The 19,867-nt window shown below is 49.2% G+C and overlaps 1 protein-coding gene across 3 annotated transcripts in view; it reads right to left on the reverse strand.

Annotated features, from left to right (window-relative positions):
- MTOR (mechanistic target of rapamycin kinase) overlaps window positions 1–19,867 on the reverse strand; it is a 134,450-nt gene that overhangs the window by 69,112 nt on the left and 45,471 nt on the right. For all 3 annotated transcript variants that reach the window (XR_005786404.1, XM_040461178.1, XM_040461193.1), the window contains 8 exons: window positions 18,055–18,222; window positions 17,463–17,575; window positions 16,971–17,133; window positions 15,753–15,845; window positions 14,893–15,039; window positions 9,223–9,365; window positions 6,462–6,624; window positions 6,210–6,355 (listed from right to left, as the gene is read on the reverse strand). Coding sequence is in view for 2 of the 3 variants with exons in the window: in XM_040461178.1 (XP_040317112.1) it covers window positions 6,210–6,355; window positions 6,462–6,624; window positions 9,223–9,365; window positions 14,893–15,039; window positions 15,753–15,845; window positions 16,971–17,133; window positions 17,463–17,575; window positions 18,055–18,222 (1,136 nt within the window). In the remaining variant the exon portion in view is untranslated. The remainder of the gene's footprint in view (window positions 1–6,209; window positions 6,356–6,461; window positions 6,625–9,222; window positions 9,366–14,892; window positions 15,040–15,752; window positions 15,846–16,970; window positions 17,134–17,462; window positions 17,576–18,054; window positions 18,223–19,867) is intronic.

A 19,867-nucleotide genomic window follows, 5' to 3' on the forward strand; every position in this document is an offset into this window, starting at 1 on the left:
ATCTTCTCATACCAGGTATGATGGCTGTTATCAAAAAGGCAAGAGACAGCAAGCGTTGATGAGGATGTGGAAAATAGGAAACCCTCGTACATCGTTGGTGGGAATGCGGATGGGGAGATTTTTAAAAATAAAATTACCATACGATCCTGAAATTCCACTTCTGGGTACATATGCAAAGGAAAGGAAATTAGTATCTTGAAAAGATGTCCGTATTCCCATGTCCACTGCAGCATTATTCACAATGGCCAAGACATGGAAACAGCCTAGGTGTCTGGTGACAGATGAGTGGATAAAGACACACACACACACACACACACACACACACACACACACACACACGGGAATATCATTCAGCCATATAAAAGAAGGAAACTGCCATTTATGATGACATGGATGAATCTGGAGGGCATTATGCTAAGTGAAATAAGATAGAAAAAGAAAAATACCATATGGTATCCCTTACATGTGGAATCTAAAAAAATAAAACAAAATGAAACAAAAACCATAACCCCCACCTGATTCCACAGAAAGAACAGAACCATGGTTGCCAGGGGGTGCAGAGAGCTGGGGAAATGGGGAGACAGGTTGAAGGGCATAAACTTTCCACTGTAAGATGAGTAGATTCCAAGGATCTCATGCACGGCATGGGGACTATAGTCAGTGTTGCACATTTTAAAGTTGCTGAGAGTGGGTTTTAAGTGTCCTTATCACACACACACACGAGTTAACGATGTGAGGTGATGGATGTGTTAATGATCTTGAGCTTGATAAGCATTCCATAATGTGTATCAAGTTATCATGTTGTACATTTTATTTTATTATTATTATTTTTAAGTGTTTATTTATTTGGGGGGGTGGAGAGAGAGAGAGACAGAGAGAGAGAATCCCAAGCAGGCTCCATGCTGTCAGCACAGAGCTGGATGCGGGACTCAATCCCATGAACCGTGAGATCATGACCTGAGCCAAAACCAAGAGTCGGATGCTTAACCGACTGAACCACCCGGGCACCTGCCTTCATGTTGTACATTTTCAATATATACAATTATATTTATTAATTATTCCTTAACAAAGTTGGGGTGCCAAGCATCTACACCGTCCTAATCCAAACCTATAGTTGCTAAAACTTACTCCTATTTTTACATGTACACAATTGCGTAAACAGAAGTGTAAATTTTTCATGACAATGTTAATGTTGGAGGACGCCTCCAGCCACTTAACCTACGGTGCAGATTCTGACCAGAACCACCACTTTCCAAGCACGTCTCCGGGTGCAGCCAGAGGACAGACACCAAGGATTCAGAGAGGAGCCAACACAGTCTCTGGCCCTAAAGAGGACAGAATCACCAGGAACCAAAGGAGAACTCAGTGTCACCCCGGAAAGTAAAGCACATTCTGTTTCATCCTCCACGAGGTATGCTGCTGCACGGCCACCATGGAAGTGCCGGCCCCTGTTTTTGGTCTTAATTCTGCTAATCTCAGTCAGAAAATTCTTAAAAAATGGGATTACTTGCTAGGGGTTGGGCAGGGATGAAAGCATCCAGCTTGGATCAGACACTTCCTTCTACTTTGGGTGAGAAGCAGGTCCTGTGGACTGAATGTGTGTGTCCCCCCCAAATCCTACGTTGAAGTCAATTCCCAATGTATTCGGAAGCAGGGCCTTTGGTAGGGGATTAGGTCACGAGGGTGGGGTGGCTCACGGATGCAATTAGGGCCCTTATGAAAGAGACCCCAGAGAGCTTGAGCTCTGCTTTCAGCCACGTGAGGACACAGTGAGAAGGTGGCAACGTGGCAACCTGGAAGAGGGTGCCACCAGTGCCCAACCGTGCTGCTCCCTGATTGTGGGCTGCCCAGCCTCCAGAGCCGTGAGAAGTCAAAAGCTGATTAAGCCCCCTGGGCCGCGGCATTTTGTTACAGCGGCCCGAATGGACTGAAACAGGAAACTGGTACCAAGATGCGGGGTGCTGCTGTACCAAACACCTAGAAACGACGAAGTGGCTCTGGAACAGGGTGATGGGCAGAGGCTGGGAGAGTTTTGGGCTGCGTGCTAGAGAAAGCCCAGACTACCGTGAATGGACTCTCAAAGGCAAATTCTGGTGAAAGCTCAGAAAGAAAAAAAAGAGAACCACAGAGAACGCTTCTGTCTTCTTAGAGAACATGCATAGTTGTGAACAGAACGGTGATAGAAATAGGATGGTAAAGGCCATTCTGACGAGTTCTCCGACGGAAAGGAAGACGGGTTATCGGGGAATAGAGAAAAGGCAACCCTTGTTATAAAGCGGCAAAAATTTTGCCCGAATTGTGCTCAACGCCGCAGTGTTTGGTGGAAGGCAGAACTTGCGAATGATGACCCTGGGTATCAGCTGAGGAGATTTCTAGGCAAACTGAGGAGGAGTGGCTTGGTTCTTCCTGACTGCTTAGAGTAAAACGAGAGAGGAGAGAGGCAACAGCGAAAAAGGACCCGGGACTTAAAGATTTGGGAAATTCTCAGCCTATCTCTACTGTGGGAAATGAGTGCGTGCATTGGGGGAGAGCACGAAGGGTATGGCCACGTGAGGCTTTGCTCAGGGGACTGGGTGTCATGAACCATGGACCTAATCAGCCACGCCGGCAGGAAAACTACCACACTGAACAGACGGGCAAAGAGACAGGAGGGAATGAAGGAAGGCTGTTGAACTTCCTGGATTTTACAGGGCGGGACTATGGAGCTATTTGGCTGTGAACAAGAAGAGAATGATCCTGAAGTTGATTCGGAGATCAGCAGGGCTGCCTGCTTGTTTTCAAACAGGAGGACCATTGCCTTGCTTTTAACAGGCCCGTGAACTCTGCCCAGAGCTGTGGGGGTAGAGCCACCACCGGGCTGTCTAGCCGGCGGAGCTGTGGGGCCAGGACCTCTGCCCAGCAGGTCCAGAAGGCAGACCGTTACCCAGAGGGCTTGGAGAGCAGAGAATCCAGCCAAAAGCGATTACTCCGGAGATCTCATGAAGTTTGCCTTGCGTGGGACCTGTCACCCTTTCCTTCTTCCCCGTGTCTCTTGGAATGGGGATGGCTCTCCTGTTACTGCCCCATCAGTGTATTCTGGAAGCATGTAACTTGTTTGTTTTCACAGGTTCGCAGCCAGAGACAAATTTTGCCTCAGGATGAACTGTACCTAGATTCTCCAGTCTATCCCTGATTTAGATGATATTTAGATGAGACTTTAGAGCTGATCCTGGAATGGGTTGACTTTGGGGCTGTTGTGATGGAATGGATGGATTTTGCATTTAAGAAGGACATGCATTTTGGGGGCCAGGAGAGGAATGCTGTGGACTGAATGTTTATGTCTCCCCAAATTCCTGTGTTGAAGGCTAACTCCCAGTGTGATGGGATTGGGAAGTAGGGTCTTTGGGAGGTGATCAGGCCATGACGGTAGAGCCCTCACAAACGGGATTAGGGCCCTCATAAAAAAAAAAAACAGCCTGGGGGCTCAGTCGGTTGAGCATCCAACTCTTGGTGTTGGCTCAGGTCATGATCTCATGGTTTGTGAGTTCAAGCCCTGTGCTGGGCTGTGTGCTTTCAGCACAGAGCCTGTTGGGGATTCTTGCTCTCCCTCTCTCTCTGCCTCTCCCCTGCTCACGCGTTCTCTTTTCCTCTCAAAATAAAAACAGACATTAAAAAAAAAAAAAAAGCCCAAAGAGCTTGTTCTCTGCTTTTTGCCACTTGAGCACACAGAGAGAAGTCGTCCGTGGGGCAACCTGGAAGAGGGTGCTCGCCAGAACCCAACTGTGCTGGCATCCTGACCTCGGACTTCCCAGCTTCCAGAACTGTGAAAAGTGTTTCTTGTTTAAGCCCCCCGTCTATGGCAATTTGTTACAGCGGCCCCCTGAGTCAGCAGGCACTAGACCTTAACCTAATGCTACAGGCTAACCAAGTAAAAGCCGGTGTGTGTGTATGTTTACAAATAATTCAATACCATTTAATCCTCTGTTCCCTTATGAAGCAATTACACTTACTGATATATACAAGCTTTGAGGAGATGGGAGTAGTTTATAATGTCTCACTGTGAGCCTGGTTTGAGGATTACATGTGAGGTTTAATTTGTCCTGGAGTAAATAGTAGAAACGTCAAGAAGTAGGAAGTCAGACCAGTAGCAAGAGAACAGTACTGTTAGCACAGCACAGCTTTTAAATACAAAAACAAAAACTAAGGAACAGCTGTGCAAAGACATTTTTGTGAACAGGTAACCTGATTGTTTCAAAGAGAATTTAAGGCAGTCGACTCAAAGATATATACCAGAATAACCTTTAAGAAAGGGCACAAACAGTGAAGGGAAAGAGCAGGAAAGACAAAATAAAGCTGGGAGGAGAGAGGGCAGCAGACAAAAGAGGTCGAGGGTCTGTAGTCTGTTAGAGGTCAAGTTAGAGTCTATTAGAGGTGGGCCAGGACCCGAGCTGCGAGCTCCCCGGCAGCCACGGCGAGGAAGGGAGTTCAGTCTGTCACTGAGGAGCCGTGTCTCCAACACGGAACCCAAGCAGTAACTCAGGGACACGCAACCACCAGCGGTGGGACCCCTGGGAGGGGTTTCCACGAGGCTCAGCTAGAGGACTGGGGTGGTGCTGGGCGCACATTCTCTAACAGCACCTTTGCCTAAGCCTGTTTCTTAAAACTTTCTGTGGGGACAACCATGGCAGAACATTGCCATGGTGCGTAGGAAGCGCAGTTTTCAGTGGGAAAAGCGGCCAGTGGAAACAAAAGTGATGTTATGGGAAGATGGGATGCGGCACTGTGAACTCGGCTCAGTCAGGCCGGGACAAAACCAGAGCTCAGAGCACTGGCTTCATCGGGGAGCACAGGTTTCTATTTGTCTGTGTTCTTAAAGTCAAGATCAGTCTGCAGGGATTTCTGAGGACTCATTTCCAGTTATACTGGCATAAGAAGTTAATGACTTTCTTGGACACTTTTCCAGGCCTCTGACTATACCTTCCTGTTACAAATCCAGATACACACTAATGCTTCTGTGATTGTTTCAAATACGGAGAAAGACCTGGGGTGGCACCAGGGAGGTTTCAGAGAGCTGTCAAACAGAGAAAGCTCAGCAAGGAAATTGACACGCAAAACTGGTTCTTTGACACTGAGGTTATTATATTCAGTTGCCAGATTTTCTATCAGTTATCAAGGAAGACAATATTACCAAAGCCGGGGGGGGGGGGCCGGGGGGGGGAAATGCAGGTTTTCACATCTGCTGGACCTAATCTGAAATGGAAGCCGACCCCAGAGGATGGCATGTTTATATCTGTTGGTATGTGATATCGTAGAAATCAATGGTCTCTCCAAGTTCACTTCACTTGGACAAAAACATGACTCTCTTGCCTTTGGTCACTTTTTAAGGTGTTTAAAGGAATACTCAGCATTGACTCAAAAGCAGGCCTGGCAGGGAAGCTGGCTATTTGATTATTCTCTCAAATGAAGGAAGCATCACACACAGCAGACTGTTTCAGCCACAAAGGAGGTACTTATTAGCTGGGTGATTTTCCCCTACACTATCTGTAGTGAAATAATCAACCGTGTTAGCATTTACATGAAGATAATTAGATCCCAGAGTTAATATTCTCTGATAATCATTAGGGGAAGTGAACAGTTCTCTGGGAGCTGGAGCTAACATTTGAGGCTGCTTCTAATTTCGTAACAGCAGAAAATTTATTAAACAACCTATTTTTGTCCATGCCCAGAAGACTCAAAACCGTCTTACGAGAGAATTCACGACCAAACCAGGGGAAAAGATCACTGAGTCTCAGACTTCGCTCTGCCTCTTAGATTCACAGAACCCCAGAGGAGGAAGACTCGGGCAGCAAAACACCAGTGGCCCTTGGGGCAGTGGAGCCAGTACTTTACTCCCACCAGAGAGGGCGATGGAACCCCCGTGTCAAATCTATCACTCCTAGGCTGCTACTGCCCCGGAATCGCTTCTGGACTGATTTCCCTGGGACAAGCAGGCCCAGGTTGGAAAACGACGGGAGCCCACGTGCTGAGGGTTAACAGAAGTGACAATTACAGCTCCGACAGCGGGGAGAGCCGTCTGCAACCACATCGCATTGAAACGTGCTGGCCGGACCGGGCGGCCGATTTCACGGAGCAGAAGTCTCCAGGTGACGGCAGTGATTTGGTACCAGGCGGCGGAGGGGAGAGAGGTCGTTTCAGATGAAGGCGGCGATTAAAAAGGGTTTCGAGCCTACCTGATGAGAGACTCTAGGATGGCAGGGGTGGGACCTTTCTGGAACTCCAGCTCTTTGTAGTGTAGTGCTTTGGCATATGCTCGGCACTTGGCGGCCCTCTCGCCCAGCAGGACGATGCCGTTGTCGTCTCTCAGTGGCAGGGGGCCCTAGGGCAGAACAGAACCCACAGCGTAGGAGCGCGGCGGCCGGGCCACTTCTCCCTCCCACCTGGCTCCTGTCGGGCTCCATCTGGACAACGGCGGAGCGTCTCACCTTGTCACTGTGTTCCATGAATTCAGCCAAGTTTAAGAGAGTTTGCGTGACTTCGGCGATGTCCTGCGAGGTGAGGGCCAGCTCGATGCTCCTGATGAGTTCATCCTGCTGGTCTTCGTTCAGTTCAGACCAGCAGGACACAAACGCGGCGTTGAAAAGATCCCTGAAGGCGGAGAGAGCAGAAAAAGATGTTGGCAATGCCTCTCGTGCCTCTGCCTGGTGCCATCAAGTCACACCCGTCAATCTACTCCCGGTGTCACTGACTTTGCTGGGACACACAGACAGGTGCTGTCCATCAGAACTTGCTGGAAACGCTCTGTATCTGTCTGATACGGTAGCCACTGGCCACTGAGTACCTGAACCGTGGTGAAGTGTGCCTGAGGAACGGAATTTTAAGTTCTGTTTAATTTTAATTCCGTTCGTGCAAGCACACGTGGCCAGTGACTCCTGTATTTACAGCGCAGGCACAGACGCTGTGCGCACAGCAAGCCGTGTGGGGGTGCAAGGGGCAATAGCCTGTCTCACAGGCATGTTTCTTAGCAGAGTTCGCATTTTTTCTCTTCAGTGGGCGGGGGAACGAACAGAAAGGGGACTTCCAGCACAGAAGTTGGCATTAGCCGATTCAGCATATGATCATCTCCAAAGGATTCTTGGGATCCTTCTCAGGTAATGTCCAAATTCCTACGATCGGAAGCGGCAGAGGCAGCACCTGTGACTGCTTTTCAAAACACGACCAGAACCCTTAGCTGAATGGTCACAGACACACAACAGGACTTAAGAAACTAGAAGCGTTAGCGAATAGAATCCCGAAGGATCCCCTACGCCAACCTCACCACTGGAGACCTGGAACCAGAGGTGTCATTTCTAAGATCACTACGACTACTTTAAATCATCAAAGCATCACACGAACAGACATATTTGCCGTGCCCGACGACATCTGAACTTTAATCCCATGCCCTTTTGTGGTGAATGTTGGGGGAAGGGGCTTGGAAACTATAAGATATGCTTATAATGGATGGGTTGAGCACTTCATGCCTCTACATATGCTTTTTATTACACATTAAAAAAGGTTAAACCAGACCAAGTATCTAATTTTGGAATCTTCTGGAAAAAACAAAATGTGAAATTCAAAGGATAACACGAAGACCAAAAGAAGTCCCGTGTAAATTAAGAAATAAACTTTCTGACCTACATCCAAGGCCAAATGCACACAGTTGGCACTACAGTGATAAACGCACACGTGCACGTTTTATCACAAGCCTCTTTTGGATGACGTTGTGTTTGAACATGACCTGGGGCAGAAGAGAGATACACTCCATCAGCTGAGCATGTGAAATCTGCACACTGTGCGACCAGGGAAATCCTAGGAACTATTTTTAAAGCATAAAAAATAGCATTTTATGCCCCATTATAAATAATTATCCGTCATAGAAAAATCTGGAAAACAGAAAAACATTAACAAAAATACTCCTTAGGCCTTCCTACTTAATCACTGCTGTATTACTTTCTAATCTCTTCCCTCTGTACAAGTGTTTTTAATAGTTGAAATCACATGCACCATCATGTATTCCATTTCGTTCGTTTACATTATACTGTAAATCTTTTACATGCGGTGAAACTTTTTATAAACCAAATCTTCAATGGCTGAGACTTGTTACTTAAAACAGTATTTTTTTATGGCAAATTCTATTTCTCAAAGATGGCTGCCACAGTCTCTCTTCTTCCACATGTTCTCCTAGAATCTTCCTACTCTCCTGTCGATGGACAGCATAATCTCCTCCCCTTGAATGTGAGCGGGCTTCTGTGACTGCCTTGAACTACAGAGTGTGGCAGAAGTGACACTGTGTGACTTCCAAGGCCACGTCATAAAAATATCATACACTTCTGCCTTGTTCCCTTGGGGACATTCGGTCTTGAACCCGCCAGTATTCTGTGAACGATCCCCACAGAATGAGCCACACGGAGAGGAACCAAGGCTCCTAGCCAGAGCAGTTCCCACTCAAAAGCTCCAACGGGGCGCCTAGGGGGCTCAATCGATTAAGTGTCCGACTTGGGCTCAGGTCGTGGTCTGACGGTTCGTGGGTTCGAGCCCCACATCGGGCTCTTTGCTGACAGCTCGGGCCTGGAGCCTGCTTCGGTCTCTGTCTCTCCCCCTCTCTCTGCTCCTTCCCAACTCATGCTCTGTCTCTCTCTCTCTCTCTCTCTCTCTCTCTCAAAAATAAACATTAAAAAAAAAAAGAAAAAAAAAAGCCCCAACCTGCCAGACGTGTGGGTGAGCCACCTTGCAAGTGGGTCCTCTGACCCCCGGACAAACAGCCCCACTGACACTGAAGCAGAGACGAGCTGTCCCCACAGGTCACGTCCAAACTGCAGATTCATGAGCAAAACGAATGACTGTCGTCGTTTAAGACCAGTAAGTTCTGGGGTGATGTGTAATGCAGCGGTAAAGAATTAGAGTATCGTTATTATCGGAAAGCAGTTAGAGTAAACCGTTACATCGTTGTCTTCCGAGCTGTAAAGGACGTTGTAATTAAAATTCTGGACCTAAATCTCAGCAAGGTTAAGGTGGGTGCTTTTCCTGTGACGTGAGCTCGTTCAAGTTGCCTTTTTATTTTTTTCCACCACGAGTTGGCAGAATTAAAAACAGCGGCCCCTTCTACTGCTACCGCTGATAAGAAGGAACTTCTACATGGTTTTCTCTGTGCTGAGTCTCTTGATCCCGCACTGAAGTGGGGGAGGAGGGCGGCCGGCCACGACATACCTGGCCATCGGGTTGTAGGCCTGAGCCAGGGCCCAGCACGAGCGCAGGGAAGGTGAAGACGAGTCCTTCAGGAGCTCCAGGCTCAGCCGCCTCAGCCATTCTAGCCAGTCGTCCTTGGACACCCTTCTGGCGGCTCCCCAGGCCTGCGATCCCCAGGCGACAACGGAAACGCATCAGCTTCAAGGGCCAGTTGCGAAGAGCCCGCATCTATTCAATGATTATTCTGTCTTTGATTTACGAAGCCGTTACCTCCCGTGACCAAATTCCCTCAGAGCGCAAATCCAAAAGAGCAACGGCCAATTAGCAGCCACAAAACAAAAGCGGCAACCTTCGGAATATAGCACGGTAAAGAAAAAGACCGTCTTACAACTCATTTGTGCCGGACCCTACCTCTATCAGCAAAGCCAACAGCTCTACAGACCCATGACGGACGGGGCCGTCACACGCAGGGTGCGTTCAACAAAGCCTAACGGCCCCTGCAGTGTGTGACGGGCCCTGGGCCCTCTGCATGAGGACACTGGCCCACCTGACAGCAGAGGGTCACACAGGGAGAGGGAAAACGCTCAGGTTCACGCTACCGTGAACCACGTTACGATCGGGCGAGCCTGAGCCCAGGGTGCACGGCACCGTGGCGGAATGGGACAGGAGGAATAGAGCGGATCCAATTTTTACTTTCTGATCTATTCCCTCCAACTTTCCTCAAGACTCTGAGCATTCCAGGCACGAAGGGTTATGACCAGGGGAAGCTCAGGGAGCGGGGCGGGAAGGTCCAGCCTCTGGAGCTCGGCAGCTTGAGCTTAAACGGCTGTTATCTAACTCACTGGCTGTCTGACCTCGGGCAAGTTACTTCTCTGTGCCTGTTTCCTCACTTGTAAAATGAGGGCAATAGGTCCCACCTCATAGGGTGTTTTAAGGATCAATTAGGTTGAATATGTGTAAGAGATTTATACCAGTGCTTGGCACAAAGTTAGCGCTCCTGTGAGCACCTGTAACTGCGAAGTCAGGCACACCAGTGGGAATCCTGGATCTGCCACTCGGCAGGTGTAGCACTCTGGGCAAATTACTTGTGTTGCATCTAAGCCTCAGTCTTCTGCATCAAGGGATAAAATACCTAAAGTGCCCGGCTGGAAGGGAAGAGCAAAAAATGATTGCTATTATTATCAAAATGACATTTCTTTAAACTGGCCTAGCCCAATTTTTACAACATACCCTTAAAAAATTTTTATGTTATTTTTTTGAGAGAGAGAGAGAAAAAGAGAGCGAGAGCGAGAGAGAGAGAGAGAGAGAGAGAGTGCAAGCTGGGGAGGGGCAGAGAGAGAGAGAGGGAAAGAGACATCCCAAGCAGGCTCCACGCCATCAGTGCGCAGCCTAACATGGGGCTTGATCCCACAAATCTCAAAATCATGACCTGAGCCCGAGTCAAGAGCTGGACACTTAAATGAGCTTGCCACCCAGGCACCCCCAAAATATATTCTTAGAAGATTTTCCACGGGCACCTGGGTGGCTCAGTCGGTTGAGCGTCTGACGTCGGCTCAGGTCATCATCTCATGGCTCGGGAGTTCGAGCCCCGCGTCGGGCTCTGTGCTGACAGCTAGGAGCCTGGAGCCTGCTTCAGATTCTGTGTCTTCCTCTTCCTCTGCCCCTCCCCCACTCATGCTCTGTGTGTCTCTCTCTCTCTCTCTCTCTCTATCAAAAATAAACATTCAAGGGGCGCCTGGGTGGCTCAGTCGGTTAAGCGTCCGACTTTGGCTCAGGTCACGATCTCATGGGTTGTGAGTTCGAGCCCCGTGTCGGGCTCTGGGCTGACAGCTCGGAGCCTGGAGCCTGCTTCGGATTCTGTGTCTCCCTCTCTCTGCCCCTCCCCTGTTCACACTCTGTCTCTGTCTCTCGCAAAAATAAATAAACACTAAAAATTAAAAAAAAAACAAACACATTAAAAAAAAATTTAATAAAAAAAAAAAAAGATTTTCTGGCAGAACAGACACATGGATCTTCCCTAAACTAGGGAAACTGAGTAAACTAGAGCAGAGGTTCTCAAGCGAAATTGTCCAGGGAATGAAAGACATCCCCATGTGCTACACCACCTAACCATCAACAACTCAACCTCTCACTTCCCTGGGGTCACCTGGAGACCTGCAGTGGCTTCTGATGAGTTATCAGTGGGTGACATCATATAAACTATTATTTTATGTCAGAAACTAAAAGAGAGATGTTACGAGACAAACTGAAAAACTACGTGCATGATTCTCAATGATCGTACAATGAGAACCCTGAACCCGGAAGAAGACTGACACTACTTACTTGACTTTTAGACCTTGTTCTATTGAACAAAATGGGAGCATCAAGTTCTTTTCTATCCAGAGGCTTGTGGCTTCCTCCCTACACAAAAGATCTCTGGACAGCTGCTCTGCAGTGCATGGCATTTAAAAAAAATTTTTTTTAATGTGCATTTATTTTTTTTGAGAGAGAGAGAGAGAGAGAGAGAGAGAGAGAGAAAGACAAAGTAGGAGCGAAGGAGGGGCAGAGAGAGGCGGAGACACAGAATCCGAAGCAGGCTCCAGGCTCCGAGCTGTCAGCACAGAGCCTGATATGGGGCTCGAGCTCATGAACTGCAAGATCATGACCTGAGCTGAAGTTGGACACCCAACCAACTGAGCCACCCAGGTGCCTCCCCTCCAAAAAATTTTTAAATGTTTTTATTTATTTTTTAGAGAGAAACAGAGTACGAACAGGGGAGGGGCAGAGAAAGACAGGGAGACACAGAATCCAAAGCAGGCCCCAGACTCTGAGCCCGAGGCGGGGCTTGAACTCATGAATCACAAGATCATGACTTAAGCTGAAGTCAGATGCTTAACTGACTGAGCCATTCAGGCACCCTCCCCCTTCAAATTTTTTTTTTTAATGTTTATTTATTTTTGACAGGGAATGGAGGGGAAGAGGGAAGGAGACAGAGGATCTGAAGCGAGGATCCGTGCTGGCAGCAGAGAGCCCGATGTGGGGCTCGAACCCACAAACCGTGAGATCATGACCTGAGCCCAAGTTGGATGCTGCACCCACTGAGCCATCCAGGCGCCCCTTCGGTGCATGGCATTTTAAAAGCTGAGGACATACAAAAGGGAGGATCACTAATGTCTTTTCCCTCCAATGACGTGAAGTCGAGCCTGGGTAAGGCGGAGGTGATTCAGCATGGTGGTTAAGAGACTTGACTCTGTAGTCACGACACCCAGGTCAAATCCTGGCTCCACCACTACCAGCTGACGTTGGATAAATTACTTAACCTTTCAGGGCCTCAACATCCATGTCTGTACAGTGGTGACAGCAATGACAGCACCTAACTCATAGGGTGAAGGTTAAATGAGTTAATGTACATAAAGTGCTCGCACCAGTGCCTGACACGTTGAAAGCACTCAACAAATGTCGGTAGTTATTATTGCTATCGTTCTGGTTAGCGTTTGAGAAATGGTAGCAACTGAGTGCTTGGAAAGCTTAGCTTCACGGACAACTGCGCAATCTAGCAGACAGGCCAAGTCCCCCATATGGGCCTTTCATTGAAAACATAACCCACTCTTGCTTCTCTAGGGTCTGTAGTAACTGTTGACACCTGCCACCGTCCCTCTGCCGCCACCCGCCGTGGACTGCCTCAGCCGGTGACGCTGGCGCATGTTGACAGGACATCAGCTCATTCATTTAGAACGTAAGCCCAGACAGCCTCTCCTATGACAGTAAAGCTGCTGAAAATCCTGGCGGGCATCCTAGAGGCATGTACGAATGATTTCTCTATCTCTGGTCCCGTGTAACTCCTCTATTAGCACAGCCAGTAGAAAGATGGCCGAGGTGGCGCACTGTCGCTCTGAAAGCGGCTGAAAGCAGGGGCCGCGCTGACCCCGAGCGCTCGGCACGCGAGTACGGGGAAGCACAAGCGGGTCTGAGAGTCCGCGCCGGAGATCCTGCTGAGGCCTTCTGGACTGGCTCTGTTCTCTCAGGTGAGATAAACTAGAGGCTCTTTCTTCCTTCTGTTTGGCAAGGGGGACGCTTTTTTCTCCAAGTCTTGGGTAGCAAGCAAGCCTTCCTGGAAGCAAACTAGACTACTGGGGAATTTCCTAAAATAGCCTGAACAAAGCTCTAAGAGAAGGTGGACAGCTGCCTGCTTGGAAGGACATTCTGAACCCAGGCGGGCTGAAAACACATCTGGGTGGAAATGTGCATCTGGCCTCTTTGCCCGGCCCCTCCCTGAAGTGTGAGGTGTCAGCAGGGTGGCCTCGACAACTGCCCGGGAGTGCCGGGTGACTGGTGACCTTTTCCTTCTCCTGGAGTCCCGGGCTAGCAGGACACACTCCACAGAGGGACAGCAGCGTCACGCCTGCCCCAGGGGTCTTTCACCACCTCCCTCTCGGATCATCCAACATTTCTCAGCAGGGGTCACTTTATAGCTGGCTGTGCGGGTGCAGAAGCCTGGCTCAACAGTCAGTGATAGGCCTCAGTGGTCCCAAGCTGTGTGTCAACACATACACACACACACACACACACACACACACACACACACACACACACACGTGTTCAAATCGTTACGGGCTGGGCCAAAAGCAGAGAACAGGGCAGCTGGGACCCAATCCTGCCCAGTTCTTTATCTCGGTCCATGCCACACTTGAAGGGCAGCTGCTGTGGGGCAACTGCTAATGAATGAAGACTCCTATGATGGTGAAGTCCAAACAGGGACTGCTTAAAGTCTCCAGAAGCACTGACACTAATACAAAACGTGGGAAATAAGCAACCCGGTGTATGTATTTAAAAGTCAGGAACGTCACGATTACTCTGCTCTGATCGACTGGTGATGCTTTGAACCCGCCTATTTTTTAAGTGGATGGCTGGTGGCATATATGGTGAGACTACTGGTTATATCCCAGGCTTTTGTCAGCACAGAGAATTCGATATTTGTCTGCAAAGATCTAAAAGATCTTGCTGGGGGTGTCTGGGTGACTCAGTCAGTTAAGTGTCTGACTTCGGCTCAGGTCACGATCTCATGGTTTATGAGTTTGAGCCCCGCATCAGGCTCTGTACTGACAGCATGGAGCCTGCTTGGAATTCTCACTCCAGGCCCCTTCCCTGCTCGCTCTCGCTCTCACTCAAAACTAAAATGAAACGTTAAAAAAAGAAAAAGCTTGCTACTCAAAATGTGGTCCGTGGACCAGCAGCAGTGGCCTTACATAGGACTCTGGTAGAAATGCAGAACGTAGGCCTGACCTTGGACCGCCTGAGTCTGAGCAAGTATCTTCCACCAGCTGCCAGCATTCGGCGAGCCCTGTGAGTCTCGGGAGGCCGAGAAGCCCCGCTTTAAAGGGCCTGCATCAGTCTCGGTGCTAACTAAGGAGCTCACTGGTTTTGTTCCAGTCATGTAAGAGATGAGAATGTTACTCACAACGAAGGACTCTACCAAAGCTCCAAGGAAGTTTAGAACTTTGTTCTACATTTACCCTCTATTAAAAAAAATGTGTAATTTGGACACCTAGGGACAGACAAAATGACCTACGTTCATGGTACCTAGAGTTTCAGAAAAACGCTTGGGCTGGTCTTTGGTTGTTTTACGCCGGTGGCAGCAAGAGCTAAGAGTTCTAGACAAGAGAGAAGAGCAGGCCTCTCCTTGCCAAGTCCCCCCAGAAAGCATGGACTTGCCTTTTGAAGGTTGATGGTGCTGACATGCAGTTTCTTCATGGGTCCTGTTTCTACCGGCCCACTGGCCAACGCATCCCCTTGGCCACTCCTCAGCATTCGATGCTGGTAAATCAAAGGGTCCTCTTCTTCATCAGCAAGGGTGTATCCCTGCAACCAGAGATTCACAGAAAAACCCTGCAGCTCCTCCCAGTTTGGAAAACACCCTTAATTAAACCCCAGGAAGGTCCCACCTTCTGGAAACATCAGGACCTCAACAAGAAGGAAAAAGTTAACGCATGGACAAAATGAACCACGGGTCGGCTATACTCCCTACTGCAGACCCATCTCCTCTGGTCACTCTTGGCCACACTGACCGCACGGACTCCGTAGTATGAGCCACGCAGCTGGCGAAGCCCCAACAACTGGGGGCAGTGATCAAAGGGACAAAGTGTCAGGAGCAGGGGTGGCAAACAGTCCCTTGCCTGGCTTTGCTTGGCCCTACAGCCAAGAAGAGTTTCCTCATTTTCCGATGGTTGGGAAAAAGAACAAACAAAGGAAGATGAGGATTTCGTGTAACACACGCAAGCTGCTAGAGAAGCACGCTATGGTGACCGCAAGCAAAAGCGCACCTGCAGGTGGCCGGGCTCATTCCCGTCCACACGCGGACAGCCACTTGCGAGCCGGGGCGGCAGGGCAGAATCATTGCATCAGAGCCCAGGTCGCCTAGAGGGCCAAGCAAAACTGGCTATCTTTACAGAAATGGGCTGCCCGTCGCCGGTTCGGAACTAAAAAGCTAGATGTGCTCCCACAGCTAAGACCACGTGAATACCAACGAGAAAAGACAACGGGGGACTCCGAAACGGAAAGAAAGTGCAGTTCACCTTGACGATTCTGCAGATGAGGACGTCATAGCGCTGATGGTTGATTCGGTGTCGTACCAGGACTTTATTCACCATTGGAATGAAAATTTGGTACTGAGAGAGAAGAGGGAAGAGGTCAGAGATGCCACTCCGAAGAGTGGGAAGCAGAGAAAGGATTATTACCACCACTATGTTATAGCTAGTTCTTTTGGGTTTGGGGTGGCTTGGTGTTATTCAGAAGAATCATTTCTCTCTGTCTCTTTCACACACGCACACACGCACTACATTGCTAGTCCCCAGCATCTTCCATCTGGGCTCCTGCGATGGCCTGTGTGCTCTCTCTGCTCCCCCGCTTGGCCTAGTCTGTTCTTCCACACGGCGCTGAGTGTAATCAGCTCAGATCACAGTATCCCTGTGCTCCAGAGCCTGCAAAGACTTCTAGACTTGCCTAGGGTAAAAGCCAGAGTACGTATTATGACCCACGGTAGTGATGTGCAAATTCTGATGAGCAGCAGAATAACCTGGAGGGTTTATGAAACCAGGGACTGCCAGGCTCCACAGGCAGTTTCTGGCTCAGGTCTGGGCAGAGGCCCGGGAATCTGCATTTCTAACAGACTGCTGGCAACTGACACTGACACTGTCTGTCCAGGGACATCTGAGAACCGCTGGCCTATTGCATCTCTGTGCCCCACTGCCTTATCTCTATGACCTGAACTCCAAGGCCTTTCCCCTGAAGCTCACTCCTCTGAAGACACACGCCTTTCTGTGATTCTGTAGACCCTTCAAGCATGCTGCCTCCTCACACCTTTGCATTTGCCACTCCTTCTGCTGGGATCCAACCCTGTGGGCTCACTCGGATTTTGATGTTTACATCTCTGCTCAAACGTCAACTCAGGAGAGAGGCCTTCGCAGTCTACCCTAAATACACAGCATCCCTCCCCCACTGACACTCTATGCTCTTATGAGACAGGCTGTGCTTATTAGCTTTGCCTCACTGGAATCTAAGCTCCATGAGAACAAGGACACCATTCTGTTTACTGCGTTACCCCCGGAACAGCACTTAGCCCACAGAGGTGGCTCAAGAAATATTTGCTAAACAGATGAACAAAAAAAGCAAACAACTTTCAGTTCTCTGACAGTTGCTAAGACCTACAGACTAACATATAGAGACCTTCAGAGAGAAGGTCGTCTTCCCAAAGCCGGGCAGAAGAGCACGTTCACACAGGGGTGCGGCCTCACCTTCTTCCCCAGCTGAAAGACAAGCGAAGACAACGTGTCCATGGCGGTGGGACGCAGTTCCGGGCTCTGGTCCAGGGTTCGAACGATCGGGTGAATGATCCGGGAGGCGTAGTCAGTGAAGTCCAAGGACTCTGTGAGGCGGTCTACCGTCTCTAACGCTGCCCTGCAATTGTTAACAGACAGTAGCTGCTAACATACGGTCCTAAAGTGCGAGTAGTGGCTGAGGGTTATCTTAACAGCACCAAACAGGAAGGAATGGCCTCTCCGGTATCACATGACATGGATCCAACATATATCCCAGTGGGATGGGGACAGCTAAGATTTCCATCAACCTGGGACATTTCTAAGCTAAAATAAAGGGAGCTGAGGTATCAACAACAACAACAACAAATGGAAAGATGGCCTGGGAACTTAAGAAAAGGACATTTTCAACAGAACATGAAAGGCTTAACTGCGGTTAGTGATGGTTAGTCCCAAAGGGCAGGGGCGTACTTGCGGGACGGCAGGGGGACTTCAGGGGCATCAAACAGCTTCACGATAGGAGGCAACAGCAAGTGCAAATAGTCGTCCAGGTTGGCGCCGAACAGCTGGATGGCAGCCAGCAGCTGCGAGAGGGAGCAGAAGGCTGGTGATGAACAAACACAGGCAGGCGCCACGCATCTAAGCACACGGAGGGGGGTGACGGTTTAGGTAACTCCAAATTCTGTGGGGACTCGAAAGGCCTTCAGTAAGTGGTCTTGAGATACATTCTTTTGGTAGCACTTCCCCCCTCTTTCATTTTGCTTAGGGGCTGTTTTGCTTTCTCTGAGCTTATTTCAACTGATAAGGAATCAGCTGGTTGACAACAGAGAAAACTGGTGTGGGATAAAACATTTACCACGAATAAGCCATGAAAGGAGACAAAACACAAGGATAATCGAGGGAGGACTGTAAACATCCTGTTAACTGCACGCCTCGGGAACCAGCGTTCTTTCGGATAGAGCATCACCCTGTCACTCAGAGCAGGGTCTCGGCTCTTAGCTGATCATCCCCGGACTGTGAGGGACGCTGGCAATCTCTCTAGAGGACGCCCTCATGGACTCACCTTGATGGAGACAATGCGGCCTGGGCTGTTGTCATGCATGAAGACACGTAGCATGTGTGGGATCAGCTGAGGCAGATAGAGCTTAAATTCGCCCCCAAGAGCTACCACGATTTGCTCAATGAGAAGAATGATCGTGCTCTGGATCGAGGTGTTCATGACCCAGAATTCCTATAAAGAGGGAAGAGACAGAGAAGCAAAGCCAGGCGCCCTTCTGCCGAAACATGAACCAAGGAACTGAGATGGTCCAAAAAGAAGGAAATACGCAGTGAGCGCGGCCTGCCCCGTGACAGACCCCTTGCCTACCCTCCTCTCCCCGGGCTTCTTTGTAGCCCCTGTCACGGTCACGGTGCGCAAATTAAACCGCCTTTCCCTGAATGCCACCAGGCTGCTTTGCTCTTCTGTGCTTTGCCTGTGTTCTTTGCCTAGAACTCCTGAGACCGCTAAGCTCCCGTGGTCTTTCCAGCCCCGGCTCAAGCCTCACTTCCACGAAGGCTTTCTCGCTCTCCTCCCATTACACGCTTTGGGTCCCTCTGCCCTCCTCTTTTCTAGCACCTGTAATACTTAATTTTCTTTGCCACCTTCCCTCTACTAGACTGTAAACTAATCAAGGGCAAGAAACCCCTCTGAGCCATCTCTGTCTCCCCAGAATCTAGCACAGCACCCGGCAGAGTCCAGCCACCTGAACACGTTGACACAGTGAATGAGTGACTAGGCTTACATCACTCGAGGGGCCCCCAGGTCACCCAGGGTGGATTCTTTACTTTGGGTACCACCTGGTCTCTACCAGGGGTAACTCCAGTGTTAACAAGGTTTCCTGCCCCTTCTGGATCTAGACTTTGCTACACGACACCTGCCATTTGTCCCACATCATTTTCAGGCCTGGATGATGCCACAAAAGGAGCGCTTTTTCTATACCCAGAGAGTCATGTTCCATATAAGTTACTAAAAACTTGGCTGATCGGCCACAGATCCTGCCTTGGTACCCCAAAATTGGTCTGAGTTTCTGACTCCAGGAAAAGCTGTCATGTCAAGTCAACTCAAAAAGAGAGCTGCCTACTACCTTGCCTAAAACCTCTGGAAAGGAAGACTTAATGATGACAGAAGTTGAACTGATGATGGCAACACACACATATGAATACTTTAGGGCCCCCAAATAATTCAGGAAAGTCAAAGGGGGAAAAAAAGAGAGAGAGAGAGAGAGAGAGAGAGAGAGAGAGAGAGCGCTCCTCAGAAGAAGGGCTTTATAGAAGCCTAAAGTATTTTTACTACAACTTTGAAAAAATCCTAACAGTTCAGAAAGTAAAAACCATACTAAAAGATGCTGGTAAAACTTGTATTTCTCTCTGCTCGGAGAGAGAAGTATTCTCTCTGAAAAAGCTATTTTCTCTAGACCAAAACCTCTGCCAAGGAAACACCACAGATTTTATGACCTCCACGGTTTGTCTGATGCTCGCTCACCTGGACCGCACTGTGCCTTCTTCAGAGAAAGCCCACCCACCTTTCTGCTGCGCTACCAGGGGCTTCTCTACCTCAAAGCAACCAGGCAGCCTGCCCAGGGATCACCGTTAACAGAGACTGTTCTCGTCCCAGGCTCGGGGCACTCATGGAAATGCCCAGGATCAACAGAAAGCAAGAGCCCTGGACCAGCTTCTCTATCTTGGGGGCAATGAAAGCTGCGTTTTGCAGGCGTGAGGCTCCCTGCCTCAAACCCCTATGTTTGGGGCCCAAGTCTTTTTGGGGGGACTAGGTCCCCGATTAGTCCAGTTTCAAACCACGAGTACAAACCACGAGTACACACGGCTGCGTCCTGGGG

The sequence above is a fragment of the Herpailurus yagouaroundi genome, unplaced genomic scaffold (genome assembly GCF_014898765.1).
Source record: "Herpailurus yagouaroundi ecotype Mexico unplaced genomic scaffold, PumYag 77, whole genome shotgun sequence".
NCBI classification, from domain to species: Eukaryota; Metazoa; Chordata; class Mammalia; order Carnivora; family Felidae; genus Herpailurus; species Herpailurus yagouaroundi.